Here is a 15,377-nt window from a genome sequence, read left to right as displayed (position 1 = left end):
AGTAATTTCATACACATCGTTTCAGTCCAATCGAATGGCAAATATGGAAATATGGTATGGAAACATTCTGATTTTTTTCCCTTCAAAAGCTCTCTGGCAGGGGGAGAGGAGTCTAACGTCTACCCTCACATATCTCCACCAACGGAATGGAAAGATGAAATACGAGAATAGCAAATTAATCCTCAGACAGCACAAAGACAAAGAGCCTTTCTCGGGCTTCTTTGCGGGCATTCGCAAAAACGCTGAGTTGCAATACATATGGAAAGTTAATATGCAGTAATGTTTAATGTCAGCACATGTTGTGGAATTGCTTTGGCATCTGTCCTGCCTCTTTGGGAGAGTCGGTGTTCTTTCCTCCTCTTCTTGGTCTCTCCTCTTGGCAGTAGCTCAGGCCAGGATAGCTGGCCTGCTGGAGACTGAGGTTACTAACAGAACAGTAGCCAGACTTTACCCCTGGGAGCCAGAGGTGTCCTTTATAACGAACTGATGGGACAGACATCCATATAACAAGAGCAACCACAAGGTCCAAATAACATACCAGCGATTGTTATTTGGACAAAACTACCTTTGTTCCCCAAGTATATTTTAAAACCAGGAGGACATATGGTCAAAGAAATAGTAACACATTGTAATGACATGCTCATACCGAGGGAAGGAAAAAACCAAAACAATTCTTAGATGAATTGCAATCTTGAAGGATTAGGTCTCGATGAAGAAAAAAGTCAATAATCGGAAATTTGAAACCCAGTCCTCGATAATATGATTACCTGTTACAGTTTTCTAAGTTCGAGCTGTATGTTCTGTTTCCCTGAACCAGTTGGTTGGGGAAATTCAATTCAATTCGATTCAAATTAAATTTCCCCAACCAACTGGAAATGTAACAGATGTAAAATTGTGCATCGTGTTTATGTTCAAAGCTAGGCTATTTTGTTAGCTTTGGCATAAGCCTTAAAAAGTTTCTTAAAAAGCCAGTCCCGTCAAACAAGGTGTGTCCAGTCTGGTGATCACATACACAGGTTCGCACCACTTAGAAATGCATAAAATTTGTTATTTAAGATCCTAGGAACGTTAAATCCGTACATTAGTAAATTCATCTGTTTATTTAGTTACGGATCATCACAAATACACTGTGTTTTAAAAGTAGAAAGTGGTCACACGGGTGAGATGAAATTAAAAAATGCATAGAAAGAAAACATGATCATTTTATAATTGCATTGTAGCAATCTGAATCGGAATCAAATCAAATCGAATCGATCTTGAGGTGCCTCGAGCTCATATCATCTTGAACAAACGTCGGAGTTGCAGCTGCGTTGCTCATGCAAGTGAAGACTCGCCCAAAACTTTATCTGAATTTTCCAATCCACCACCCATCGTTTTGCTTCTCGCTACCCAACAACGACCTCTACACACCCACACCCCCCCCACACACACACACACCCACACAATTTTTCATACCCCTTACCATTTGATGTTGGAGATGAGTACTCGCGGAGAAATCAGGGGGAATGCGGTCCATCAGGCTCCTTGAGTTGATATGCCAGGTTTGTGATCCTCCAATCCCAGTTTTTAACTATTTGGTGGGCTCCTGTTTGTCATCTGCCTGTGCATTCAGTGTGTCCCAAGCTATGGCTTCCTCCTCAAAGTGTATTTTACAATGATATTCTTGCCTCTCATGGCACTCTCATTCTTACTCAGCAGCTAGCATGCACCCACATGGCAATGCTCTTCGCTGATGCCTTACTGTCTGATGCATGCTCATTTATCTTTCATCATCCACATCATGGTAGGCATGGTACCACTGTGGATAGTTTGGGCCTAGCACTACAAGTCAGTGCGAAGTACGTAATGCTAACCTCATTAACATCATGAATTTCCTCACAAAAACGTATTTCATTCATCCTGTCTTCTCCTCTGTCTTTTAGTTGTTTATTGTGTTTTTCTCATCAATCACTCATTTGCTATATAGCAATATAACGTTTTGAGCCAAGTCGCATGAAACATAACAAGAGTTTAGTTTAGTAAATAACAGCATTTAATGAATGAAGAAATAATGACAGAAATTTAAAACTAACTGTATGACACTAAACTGTATGACACTTATCACATAAAAGTTGGTAACCCGGTTGCCAAAAAGGTAGTTTGACACAACTCTCCAACTACTTTGTTAGAACTTTTAATGCATGTAAATGACACTAAATGTTAACACACTTCCAATTAATTGATTAACGTTAGCCCTTTTCCGTGACTGGTAGCATAGACGCTGTAAGAAAGAATATCATTTTAAAATATGTTTGTCATCTCTGTCTGTGTGGTCCCAACTGTACATGGAAATTACCGTCCAGTCAATCAAAGTTGTTCAAACAAACAACTTTCTCATGTACATGATGCATGACGCTGTGATCAAGTCAAGTGTAAAGGCGCGTGGTCTTGTCACACTGTATATGTTTTTCCTGTATTTATTTTAATGTACACTTTCTCTATAACAGCACATCTGAGGTCTACAGCAATTTAGTTCTCTCATGCCTTCTTATGCATTATGCTGCCAATGAAAAAGTACACAAGGGTCTCCTGCGACAAATTGTGTATTCTTTTTAACAGGTTTGCAATGGATGTGTGCCACTCACTTGTGTTAAAGAGTTTGAACCAAATAAACAACAGACCACTTTTCGTCTTTGGAATATGTTTATATACAATGTATATATAACATATGGTGTTCAATTTTGTCAAGAGTTACTTCAACAACTTCATGGCAACCTTGATTCCATTGTATAATCGGTACCTTGTGAATGAAGTCACTGTTGTATTTTTGTCATGCTGAGATCAACTCCATCATAAAAGCAGTTTAGTATGTGGTCGGGGCATGCGTTGTAATGACTGCACTCAGCATGTGTTGGATGGTTCACTCAATGTTTGCACTTTGGTAGAGTCATGTCGTGCACATTGTGTGTTGTGTATGCCAGTGCTTGAGTTGCCGGCCATCTTGGTTGAGCAACTCAAACAAACGCCATTTTACTCCAAAATGGCTTCTCACACTTTTTCAATGTTGTCACGTGTCACCCTCACAAATGGATATCAGTGTTATGTGTCTGTCCCCAACAACGAACGAGTCCACTTCAGTCATGAAGTGTTTGTTGTTGGGATCAATGTGAATGCTTGATTGAAAATGCGATACTTTGATCTGATCATAAATACAACCACATTCATACACAAGCTTTACATTTGTTGAGATTTAACAGCGTTTCACCTCTTATTTGCAGTGGAATCCCCCTCAGACTTGAAATTTAAAATTCTAAATGAGAACACAGTGGAAATGTCATGGGCAAGACCCTCGTCAAGGATAGAGGGCTTCAGAATACAAGTCACATCAGAATCAGGTCAGTATGAAGTCAGTACTGTCAGTGTCTTAGTGTTGAACCTGCCAGTGTATACACAGTTTATACCCACATTACACCACAACAGTTGATTAACTGTTAAATTCCCTCTCCTAGAGGAACCAGTCAGAGACTTTACCCTTGATGCATATGCCACTACAACCTCGATCACTGACCTGACCCCTGACTTGGACTATTCAGTGTCCATAAACTCCTTTGATGGGTCAGAGGAGAGCATTCCCATCTTTGGACAACTGACCAGTAAGTACATAATTCACAGTGAGTTAATTTAGATTGTTTTAAAAAAGTTATGCCTTAAAATTTCCACAGTTTCTGGACTTTTATAGTTAAATATATATATATATCTATATATATATATATATATATATATATATATATATATATATATATATATATATATATATATATATATATATATAGATATATATATATATTTAACTATAAAAGTCCAGAAACTGTGGAAATGTTGCACCAGACTGCCTTAATGTTGGTGTTTTGCTAGTGTGTTAGCACAAAAGGTACATTTTCCATCCATCCAGACAGGCAGATCATCTCCTCCTATAACATCGTTATAATATTCGACTGCTAGTAATAGAAAGTGATATTCCCCCTTAATAGGAGAATAACTTATTCCATGTAGCATTTTCATTACATAGGAAAGTCAGGAGGAATCACATCTGTTTACTGACTCTTGAATAGTTCACTGTTCATAGCTAATGTAGCATAAAGATATGTGTTTGTGTGCATGTGCATGTGGTTTCGATCCCGTCAACCAGCTTTTATGATGTGTTGAATTTCTTGCCTTTTTCCAATGTGAAAAAGCCCACAGTGAGGCGGGGGTGCCAATGTGTAGTGCTAACTCACCAAGTGTTTCCTGTGTTTCAGTCCAGTCCAGTAACACCAGTGGACGAGTCAGGAGGCCGCCGACAACTGCACTCAGTGAGTTTGTTTACTTTAGTGTCAACTTTAATCTGAACAGGGCCTTTTCTACACATGGCTCTCTGTTTTTTAAAAAGAAATATATTTTTTTTCCCCCTTCATGACTGTCATTGTAGTATTTTTTCCCCATGGAATAATTTGGTCAGGCGTACATGTGACCTTCTGTTGGGGTCGTCAGCCGGTAAGCAGACAGGGATCCGACAGTGATTGGGAAGGCACACATTGGTTACTTTAATTGGAAACAGTTGGCACATCAAGAAAAAAAGAAAAGAAGGCTTGGAGCTAGGAGACATTGGTTCTGTTATGCGTCATGGAGTGGAGAGGAGCAGAGTGGGTCAGTCACCTGGAGGCAAGCACTGCCCCTTAAACTGTTAAAAGATGTAGTAAGGATTGCAGTTCTTAATCTAATGTCATGTCCTCTGCTCATGTCGTGAGACCAATCTGTGTGGATTTTTTCATGAGGACATGCTCACTTTTTCCCCCACCCATTGACTCTTCTGGAAACTATACCCACACTGCCAGATTCTTCAAAACCCTTATTTATGGTTAAGCACTCAAATTATTTCACAGCCACCCAAATTGTTCAACTAAACCCCAACTCCGATGCCATCAATTTTAACATTAGGTCAGGGAATTTTGAGAAAAAAGATGTCCTTCTAAGAACGAGACTTAGGGGACGTGAGGAGCTGAATTTAGAGTCAATGAGACCCAGGGGAATCAAGATTAAAGTCCGTCCACATAAGCCCTGCCAATTACTTCAATAGAGCCATCTTAGATGTTCCAGAGAATTTCATCTATGATTTAAAGCCCTGTAGGATTTGAAAGCATAAAAGTGAACATTGCTAGTGGAACTTCTGCTAAATGTTTAGTCTATAAAGCCACATTTTTGCCTCCGTCTGCTGGAATGACTATACTAGCCCTCTTTTTGGCTCTGGCTGATATATCCTTTGATGTCAGAATGCATATCTCTGAGCTATCCAACTAAGTGTCAAGGGTCTGATTTTATTTAGACAGACAGGAGAAGAAATGGGCCAGTGTAAAAAATATTGTTCCAATACCAAGCTGTTGCAGTCATACCTTTAGAGGCACATTTCTGGCTTGGGAAATGTTTTAATTTGAGGCATAAAGGATGTGCTTTTCTGGATTTTATGTTTTTATACAAATCATTAACCGGTAGTAAAGCTTCAACTTTTCCTAATCTGCATCAATCAAAACATGCAAATTTTTTTCTGAACTGACAGACCCTTATTTCTCCACTGTCTTTGCCCAGAGTGCTCGGTCAGTGCTATAGCCGATTTGGTTTTCCTGGTGGATGGCTCATGGAGTGTGGGCAGAGAAAACTTTAAGCACATTCGCAGTTTCATCGCCTCACTGGCGGGGGCCTTCGACATTGGCGAGGACAAGACCCGTGTGGCCGTGGTTCAGTACAGTACAGACACCCGCACAGAATTCCCCCTCACCCAATACACCAGAAGAGGAGACCTGCTCCAAGCCATCAACTCCCTGCCATACAAAGGGGGGAATACTATGACAGGTAAGGTGGTTTAATGTGATGTTATAAGAATGTGGATAAGATAATGCAAGACAAGAATTAATAAAATATGCACACATTTCTGTCTTAAGGTGATGCCATAGATTTCCTCCTGCAAAACATCTTTACGGAGGCGGCTGGATCCAGGAAAGCTTTTCCAAAGGTAGCCATGATCATCACTGATGGAAAATCCCAGGACCCAGTGGAGGAGTATGCTAAAAGGCTTAGGAACATTGGAGTGGAAATATTTGTTCTAGGTATGGTTTATTATTCAGCATTTTGTTGAATAGTGCTCTCCCATGTGAAAGTCTGCCTGTTCTTGGAAACCATTTGATTTTCCACTGATTTCATTATCCATATTTGACTTCGTAAAAGTCAAGCACCGTTGTGTTTTCTACGCAATCCTCTAAAAACGTCAACAGCCTACCACATCTGTCATGCAGCCACTGGCTAAAGAACATGTGAGTTGATGTTGTTGCTCTTCACATTTTCCCACTCAGGTATCAAAGGAGCAGATGAGGATGAGCTCAGGGAAATGGCCTCCACGCCTCACAGCAAACATGTGTACAATGTTCCCAACTTTGACATGATCCAAGAAGTACAGAAAAAGATCATCACAGAGGTGTGCTCTGGTGTTGATGAGCAGCTCAGCTCTCTGGTCAGCGGAGATGAGTGTAAGTCAGAAGATCTTAATCAAATGTCTTATTACATTATATCAGGTTCTAGGGTTTGGACACCTAATGGCCCAGCAAATATTTTGATGGTGAAGAACATCTTGAAATCCCTTTTAATAATACATTTCTTGCTATTTTTCCCCAGTGGTGGAGCCAGCCTCTAACTTGCAGGTCACAGAAATTGCATCTAAGTCGATGAGGGTGACATGGGATTCCTCCCTGGGTGATATCACCGGCTACAAGCTCACTCTCATCCCCATGTTAGCTGGAATGAAACGCCAAGAGCTGTACATTGGGGCCACCCAGACATCCATCAATGTCCGTGACCTTTCTCCTGAGACTGAGTATGAGATCACCCTGTATGCCCTCAAAGGTCTGACTCCCAGTGAACCCATCATGGCAATGGAGAAGACCCAGCCTGTCAAGGTGTCAACAGGTAAGATGATTTTTTGTGCATCTTTCCATAGATATCTAAAGTCTCTCACTTGTTACCTTGTTTCAACATAGAAACCACACATGCCCTGTAATAAACCCATTATGTCTTGTCTTTTTCAAGAATGCTCTCTGGGAGTGGATGTGCAGGCTGATGTGGTGCTACTGGTTGACGGCTCGTACAGTATTGGATTACAAAACTTTGCCAAAGTCCGTGCGTTCTTGGAGATCCTGGTCAATTCCTTCGACATTGGACCAGGCAAGGTCCAGCTTAGCTTGGTCCAGTACAGTCGTGACCCACATACTGAGTTTGCCCTCAACACCCACCATGACATTAGTGCTGTTGTCAAAGCTGTGCGCACCTTCCCCTACCGTGGAGGCTCCACTAACACTGGCAGGGCCATGACCTATGTCAGGGAGAAGATCTTTATCGGTGCCCGTGGAGCGAGACAGAATGTTCCCCGCGTCATGGTCCTGATCACAGACGGAAAATCATCAGACTCATTCAAGGATGCGGCAACCAACCTGAGGAATATCGATGTGGAGATCTTTGCCGTTGGTGTGAAGGATGCAGTGAGGTCAGAGCTGGAGGCCATTGCTAATCCCCCGGCCGACAGTCACGTCTTTGAGGTGGAGGACTTTGATGCCTTCCAAAGGATCTCCAAGGAGCTGACTCAGTCCATCTGTCTGAGGATTGAACAGGAGCTGCTCAACATCAAAAAGAGGAGTAAGTAAAAGGAGAGAATATCTAAACCTAAAAGCTATGTCCTGTAGTGCAGCTACAAAATATGGACATAATTTTTTGGCATCAGTTTTGGATGACTGCCATTTGCTAAGTATGTCAGTACCTTCATGTTGTTCCATGCTGTCCTTATCAGACGGTGTACCATCTGACTGTCAATTGGCAAGCTCTTTAGGAGTACAGGTAATGGCAAAATGCCAATGCAATTTAGAAAAAACCTAATTAAGCAGCTTAATGCTGAAAAATTGCTGTAAGGCAGGGCGCGGGCAAAATTGAATCAAGTCATAAGACCATAGGCTGCCAGTAAACATACCACAAAACCACATACATGCTTCTTGAATGAGCTCTATCATACCATTTGTGAACACTTTGTGTGACTGGAACAATGGTGTTACACTGACATGACCATAATTCTGACTCAAAAGGCCACCCCAGCTCTGAGCTACGGCTGTTCCACCCAGTGGTGACATGACACCGCACAACATGCTTATTGATACTGAAGCCTGTAGTCCCAAAACACACACCACTTAGTGAGTGTAGCTTTCCATGCTTGGCAACTTACGTTTGTTAACCTTGTTGGCTTAACAAGGTTACAACAACATTTTGCTGCCTCTAATTGAAGGTTGTAATTATGGCCGGGGCAATGGACCGAGAGCAGAAAGGAATAAAATATAGCTACTGTAGCCCCATAAATCTCACAGTTGTGGTAGTACTAATTTTTAACTTCTACATGATTTGGGCTGTGCGCTACCTTTTAATGACAGACATTCATAACAAGTCATTTTATATTTTCAGGTCTGCTTCCACCCACAAACCTGGCATTCTCTGAGATTACCTCTAGAAGCTTCCGTACCACGTGGACAGCTCCTACTGCCAATGTCATGTCATACCTGGTGCGTTTCCGCAAGGCTGAAGACATCACTGGAGACTACATTTCCTTGGCAGTGCCTCATGATACCACCACAGCTGTTCTGCCCCACCTTACCCCTCTCACTGCTTACGAGGTCAACGTGTTTGCTCAGTATGCCAAAGGAGACAGTTTCCCTTTGACTGGTGAAGAGACAACTCTAGAAGGTAAGAGAGACTTCTTGGAGCTGACCCGATGCTGTAACAGTCATCAAAATGAAAACATTTAGGATCTAAAATATTCTTTCCTTTTCAGAGCAAGGGACGGTACGAAATCTACGAGTTTCAGAGGAGACAACGAACAGTTTCAGGGTGTCATGGCAACCTGCTCCAGGTCCGGTGATCAGGTATCGCCTGTCCTATCTCCCACTGAGTGGTGCTGGGGAAATACTGGAGGCCCAAACCCTTGGACCAGAGACGACTATAGTTCTCCAGGAGCTCTTCCCCATTACAACCTACCGTGTGTCTGTGTCTGCTGAGTATTCTACAGGTGTAGCGGACCAGATGCAAGTAGATGGCACCACCAAGGAAGGTGAGTCAAGATAACTATGTGTTTTTAGGAAGTTATTTTTCAACATCAAGCTGTGGATATGAATCAGTGTCTGATCAATTTGTACTTGCTTTCAGTCCGTGGCTCTCCTCGTGACCTTCGCGTCTTCAATGAAACTATATCTACGATGAAACTGGCATGGCAGGCTGCTCCAGGAAATGTCCTTCAGTACCGGATTGCCTTCAAACCTGCCGAAGGTGGTGAGAGGAAGGAGATATCCGTCAAGGGAGATACTACCCAGGCTTTGCTGAAGAACCTGCAACCGGCCACTGAATATGAGCTGTTTGTTACTGCTCGCTACTCCTCTGGTCTGGGTGATCCTCTTCTGGGCACAGGAACCACCTTGGAAGGTAAGGGAGAGTGTCACAGTCCTAATGTCTAATTTGAAATCTTTGAAGCCTGGGAGGATTATCTCTGTAGCCAGTGTGTGACAGAAATGTGAAGCATGCTTTGTGGCTGCGCACTCAGCAAGTGGGTACTGCTGAATGGACCAATGAATTATTGTGTTCAGCTTCTTTTTGAGAATTTTTTTTAAAAAGGTTTCATGAGACCCTGCATGATGTAAAACTGAAATTAGGTCAGTTGTCTCCCTTCAAGTCCCTTCAAGAATGTAGCATCTGGTTTTTCGCACAGGCGACTACATCAGAGTGAAGGAAGTTAAGCTTTTACTTTGCGAGGTTGGTTGAGTATACGGGCTGTGGTTAGGGGGAAAAAGACAGGAATGTGGCACTTGATGTAATTATGTAATTTTTCTGGCACACAGTGTAGGTTAGGGTGGCTTTGCCGCCCATGAAGGCTGCGAGATGGAAATGGGTGGGGGATGCTCGTAAACCTTGAGAACACATGAAATGACTTGGAACAGACTTTGACAGCCATATGCCTCCTTGGTAATACCTTTACATCTTCGACTGTCTGAGTCAAAGAATTTATTGTTTCACAGTTGTTTATAAGACAAATGTGGAATATTTGATCATTAATGTGTGATATTATTCTGTTTTTTAATGTGGAATCCGTGGTTGTTGACTATCTCAAGCTCAGTTCATGTGACATCTGTTTTTACCTGTCTTTTAACTGCAGGCAATGATACAAATCTGTGTCTGAGAATCTTTTTTCTGTCTGTAAATGACAGCATAGAAGACACAACAGGGGGCAGGGTCTTCTGTTGATGTCACACAGAGTGGGAAGAGGGATTGTTGTAGTGTCACACCACAGGAAAGGAAGTTAAAGAGATCTGTTTTGAGAGAGAACGGGGGAGGTCCGAGCTGTGGGGGGGCAAAACAACAATCATTGTACTGTATCCCACAGAGGAGAATGTCTCTGGTTATCAGTCAGTTCCACTTGTGGTTGCAAAACCACTGAACTATGTATGAAATAAAAAAGAGCTTACCTGGCTGGGATTTTTATTACAGTGAGGAGTTAGTAGCAAAACATTGTACTTTATTGACTGCCTTTAGTAGCCTAGGCTGTGCTTTGGAGGAAGGATGATTTTCCTTGTTCGGAGATGATTGCTTTTTAATGTTGTTTTGGTGAATCAGCTTTGTTTTATTCAACATTTTGTGTGCCAGGATGAAAACAGAGCAGTGGCTGTCTTTAATCGTGCATCGTGCTTAGCTCAGTTCAGCTGACTCCTTTCTGAAAGCAGTTTAAGCCCACGGACGAATCAAAGCGATGCTATTCATCATAACAGCAAGAGTGCAGTTTTTGTTCCTTAACGTTGCTTCCTTAGACTCCTGGCAGTAGTGAGGTCATCAGTGCCGGACGCATCCCTATTGAACAGATTCCTTGCAGAACACATCGACCTGTGCACTAGGCTGAATAAGAGGACTTTGGCTCATACGATGTCCTACAGGAATGAACGAAATTTGAATTCACAACTGGAATAATGCAATGTTTGTTTACACAGTGCTGTGTTTTCCTTTCTTTCCTCTGTTCCCACATTGACCAAAGGGCTTGCCTGTGATTATAGAGTTAGAGTTTCCATCGGCCAAATCTGTGCTGTCATCAACCCCACACCCCCACAGGAAAATTCTCCATGACAAAGCACTTTGTTTGGCCAGCTCTATTAAACTGTCATGACGTCAACATGCCTCAACACTGATGTCCTTGTTTTGAGTGCCACTCAGTTTGAGTGACCCTCTCTGTGAAGTCCAAGTGGGCGAGAACTGGAAGAGAGTGGCTTCCACAAAGCCCTCCCTTGTAGCCAACAGTGGATGGTGGCCAATCCAGAAGCCTTGAGTAGGAGGGAATTATAACATCCTGAAGAAAGACAGAGAAGGTGTCAGAGTGAATGCTTAGATGACCATCCCAAATGTGGATATTATACACAAACATGGCAAAATTATTTACTTAAGAAGAGGTAGATTTATCCAACATGTGGAAGACGTTACCTAAGAGGACCTTGAAAGCTGTGTGAGCTGTCTGTCTGGTCACAGGGAGCACTGTCTGTTCGTCTCGCTCAAGGGTGGGGCAAAAGACAGGCAGAGGCAGAGAGAGAGAGAGGGCGAGGATGAGTAGAGAAAAGGTTTCTTCAAAACTGTAAACCAGAATGCCTCAGGGTGGCCTGGTGGATTAAAAGCTCAGCCCATTACTGAGAGGTCATATGTTCAACCCCTGAACTAATCTTTCAAATAATTAACTACTTGCATGACATGGCAAATGTGTTCACATGTACCGGAGGGATTCTTTTTACTATCTCTCACGTGGAGAGCAGCACAGCACCGAGGGAAATCTTAGCATCTTGGTTTGATTTCCTCTTAAACTAATGCCTTTTAGGCAGTGCCAGGCTCTTGCCAGACTGTTTTTCCCCCACCGCTCTAAAGGTCCTTTGAGGTAAAAGGCCACAGACAGGCATCCTTGGCACATACACACTGAAGGCTTCATCTTTGTGGCTCAGATGTATGCTTCCATGGACCAAGAGCAATAAAGTAAGGGAAGTCTGAGGTAAGGTGCCAGTGCTGAGATGGCACTTTGAAGGAACGATGTATTTCCTGCAGTGATTTTGGACGAGTTTGCAGAGAAGGCTAGACAGAGCTAACACAGTGTCTGTTAACTTTATTCATACTGAGAAACAAATAACTGCTATCCAATACCAATGTTGTGAATCAAGATGTCCAGGGGTGATTATGGTGTGAGAGATCCAACAGCCATATAAAAATAAGAGGAAAATCTTCAGAGCTGGTAGTTTTTCTCTGTGCACTTTTTCAGACATCTTTGAATGCAGATGTGAAGGTTATGTTAGCACATGCCCTGCAGGAAATCTCTTAGATGATCTTCAGTTGTGTTATATGTGGTGTAGAGCATTGGGTGAGGCTTTAATGTGAATTAATGATCTGGTCTTGTCCATGGTCTTAATTTGAGGGTAACCTTCTCCTTGAAGGGTGTGATGCAGTTTGGGGGGGGGGGGGGGGTGAGAAAGAACCTAAGATAAGGAGATCCAAATTACATGTGTCTGCTTGCATACACATCTTTATTCATACAGTATATAGAAGCCACTGTTCTTAATTTTAAATGCATATGTAACATACAAGCCAAAGCTTTTGCTAGGTCTGCCGACCATGTGTTTCGTGTATGTGTGCATACACCCCTTCTCTTTAGCTTGTCTGCAAGCGCTGATGAAAAGTGAGCCACCGCCTGCAGAAGTCATTATCTTGTGATCCTTTCGCCCTTGGTTCACACACAGCCGGAAAAGTCAGTCAAGTTCATCCTTTTCTGCTGCTGGCAAAGATAACCCTTTTTGATGGAATGATCCGGGTCTTTATAAGTGGCCCACACTGTTTTCATGGTCTGTGAAAATCTGGAACTCTTCATTAGACTGTGGTCGTGGCCATTACTCTTCGTATCTGGCCTCTGCTCTCAAGGTGCAGATCACTCTGCTTGGCAGGCACGGCTGCTGCTGTTATTTCTGTTCAGATCAGTTTCCAATTCAGCTTTAATGGATGGATGCTAAGGATTCATAGGGTGACAGATAGACACAGTGGCTGCCTTTTCTGCTGCATGCTCGCTTAACATTTCCCAAATTATCATGCATTGCACTTGTGGTAGATTCGCGATGCGTCTCATCCTTTGCAATTTGCTTCATTTGGTGAGGTTTGATGAAAGAGGTTTGAGCGAGACCACCCAGCTGCACTGCTCTGCCTGTGATTATATCATCATTAGGTGCTGGCATGTAGGGGCTTAAGGGTTGGATTCAGGATCAGGTTCCCGGAGGTTGTGTGGGAGGCTGTCCTCCTGCGTTAGATACAGATCCTTTATACGGAAGCCAGACAGGAGTTTTGAGAGTCCATCTCGACATGGGCATCCTCAACTCGAAACGCCACCACAAAACTCCCTCCACTCTATTTCTGTGTACCTCATGATGGTCTCTCAGGAAAAGCGAGCGAAGGAGAGAAAGGGAGAGCGCAACATCTGCGATTGTAGCAAAGGCACTTTCGTGGCTCGGGTTTCCTCTGTTTCGATGGAAAATTAAAGTGCTGTCAGGAGAGGCGCTGGGAATATGTGATTTGTGATTAGTTTTGCAGAGATTTTTCCAGCACGCTCTGATGATGAAGGGAGAAAATCAGGTTGTTCAAACAGATCCTGAGGGGTTAAAGCAGAGACAGATGAGTGATTGTTGGTGATTTATCGCTTCAGGGTTCTTTGTTTTGTCCATTTTGTGTCTCGCTCACTTCCTCAAACCTCCATATATCTGCTTTAGAAATCAACACCACCTGGACAAAGCCATCACTGGGCTGGAGCGCCCTAAAATACTAACACTGCCATCTTAGTCCAATTATTATCCGTCAGAGCAAATCAAAACAAAGTAAAAGCTAAGAAAATTCCTTAGGTAAACACAAGTAAATCTGTAGTGCTACTTATTTTCTCTTTCCATACCCATTACGCACAGACTGATGGAATACTTCCACCTCTGTTCCTAATGCTATTCCTATTAATTCTCCACAGAGCTTGGTTCACCCAGAGACCTGCAGACCAGAGATGTCACTGACACCAGTTTTCTTGTGTCTTGGGTCGCGGCACCGGGTAATGTCCGTCAGTACCGGATAAGGTGGAAGTCTCTGTTCACTGATGAAGAAGGGGAAAAGACAATACCAGGAGACAGAACAGACACCGTTCTGGAGGGTCTCACCCCGGAGACACGTTATCAGGTCTCTGTGTTTGCCCGCTATGGCCACGGTGACGGCCAGCCATTGGTTGGAGAGGAAACCACAGATAGTAAGTCACGTTTATTCCCTAATCCTTCACTTCTTTCCCTTTTTCCTTCCAACCCTTTCCTCCTCTCTTTTCTGTACTTTATGTTTTTTTTTTTTTATATGAATATCTGGTCTAACGGTTACCTAGAAAGTGTTAAGCTTAGGTAAGTGTGATATATCTCTGTGACCATAAAAGTCATAAAAGCTGACCAGAAAGGGACCGCTGCACTTTTTTTTTTATCTTCATGTGTACCTGTTAAGATCATTTCATTTTAAAGCCAAGAATGCAAGTCTAGACATTCTTGTCATAAACACATCTTTAGCCTTAACGTTTTCTTTGCCTCTTAAGTTAGAGTCATAGGAGATCATCACTGAGAAATCTGGGGCAGTGACGCAGGTTTAAAAATGATCCAGGAAACACGGTTAAACTGTAGGCAGGTGTTATGTAGAAATGGAGATCTGTTAGCAACACTTTCTGTTCTGTTCATTCTGTTAAGCTAAGAGATAACGTCATCGTTGTTGGCATCAGCCTCAGCCATTGAGATTATAGAGTCTTGTGTGTGCGTGTGTGTTATATGCATGTACAGAGGTGACGTAATGTCCAGCACACCTGCACCGGGTTTTCATGAGAGATGCAGGAAAGATAGACACTGGCCTCTCCCTTGTTAGACTACACTCATGGTTGGATGAGAAAAGCACATTGAGCGGAAACTTGCACCAGTTGGGAGGGAATTTGTCCACCAGTTAGAGAAATGGAATGTGCAAAAGGAAAAATATTTCCAGCCATCATTAATGTTTATTGTTTCTGGCAAGCCAGAAAGGTGGCATACATGCACACCAAACACAACCGTGAGGCAGCTTTGTATACACTTAAATCTTCACCTTGCTCAATCCTTCCCTCACTTTGCTCCCACTATCTGTTGCTCTCTTTGCATGTGCTCTACACAAATCACGGGTCTCTTTGGGCCGAGCCTCACACGGCAAACTTGGATGCGCTGCTTTTTTTCCGTTAATAAAAGCCCTCC

At 42.7% G+C, this 15,377-nt stretch overlaps 1 protein-coding gene across 1 annotated transcript in view; it reads left to right on the top strand.

The window, feature by feature from the left end:
- LOC141011010 (collagen alpha-1(XII) chain-like) overlaps positions 1 to 15,377 on the top strand; it is a 57,133-nt gene that overhangs the window by 2,890 nt on the left and 38,866 nt on the right. The window contains exons 3-14 of the mRNA XM_073484199.1: positions 3,258 to 3,374; positions 3,489 to 3,632; positions 4,278 to 4,331; positions 5,602 to 5,865; positions 5,955 to 6,119; positions 6,363 to 6,536; positions 6,682 to 6,972; positions 7,093 to 7,695; positions 8,506 to 8,784; positions 8,873 to 9,148; positions 9,244 to 9,516; positions 14,105 to 14,374. Of these exons, the coding sequence (XP_073340300.1) occupies positions 3,258 to 3,374; positions 3,489 to 3,632; positions 4,278 to 4,331; positions 5,602 to 5,865; positions 5,955 to 6,119; positions 6,363 to 6,536; positions 6,682 to 6,972; positions 7,093 to 7,695; positions 8,506 to 8,784; positions 8,873 to 9,148; positions 9,244 to 9,516; positions 14,105 to 14,374 (2,910 nt within the window). The remainder of the gene's footprint in view (positions 1 to 3,257; positions 3,375 to 3,488; positions 3,633 to 4,277; positions 4,332 to 5,601; positions 5,866 to 5,954; positions 6,120 to 6,362; positions 6,537 to 6,681; positions 6,973 to 7,092; positions 7,696 to 8,505; positions 8,785 to 8,872; positions 9,149 to 9,243; positions 9,517 to 14,104; positions 14,375 to 15,377) is intronic.

The sequence above is a fragment of the Pagrus major genome, chromosome 16 (genome assembly GCF_040436345.1).
Source record: "Pagrus major chromosome 16, Pma_NU_1.0".
Classification (NCBI taxonomy): Eukaryota; Metazoa; Chordata; class Actinopteri; order Spariformes; family Sparidae; genus Pagrus; species Pagrus major.
This window is presented reverse-complemented; position numbering and strand designations above follow the sequence as displayed.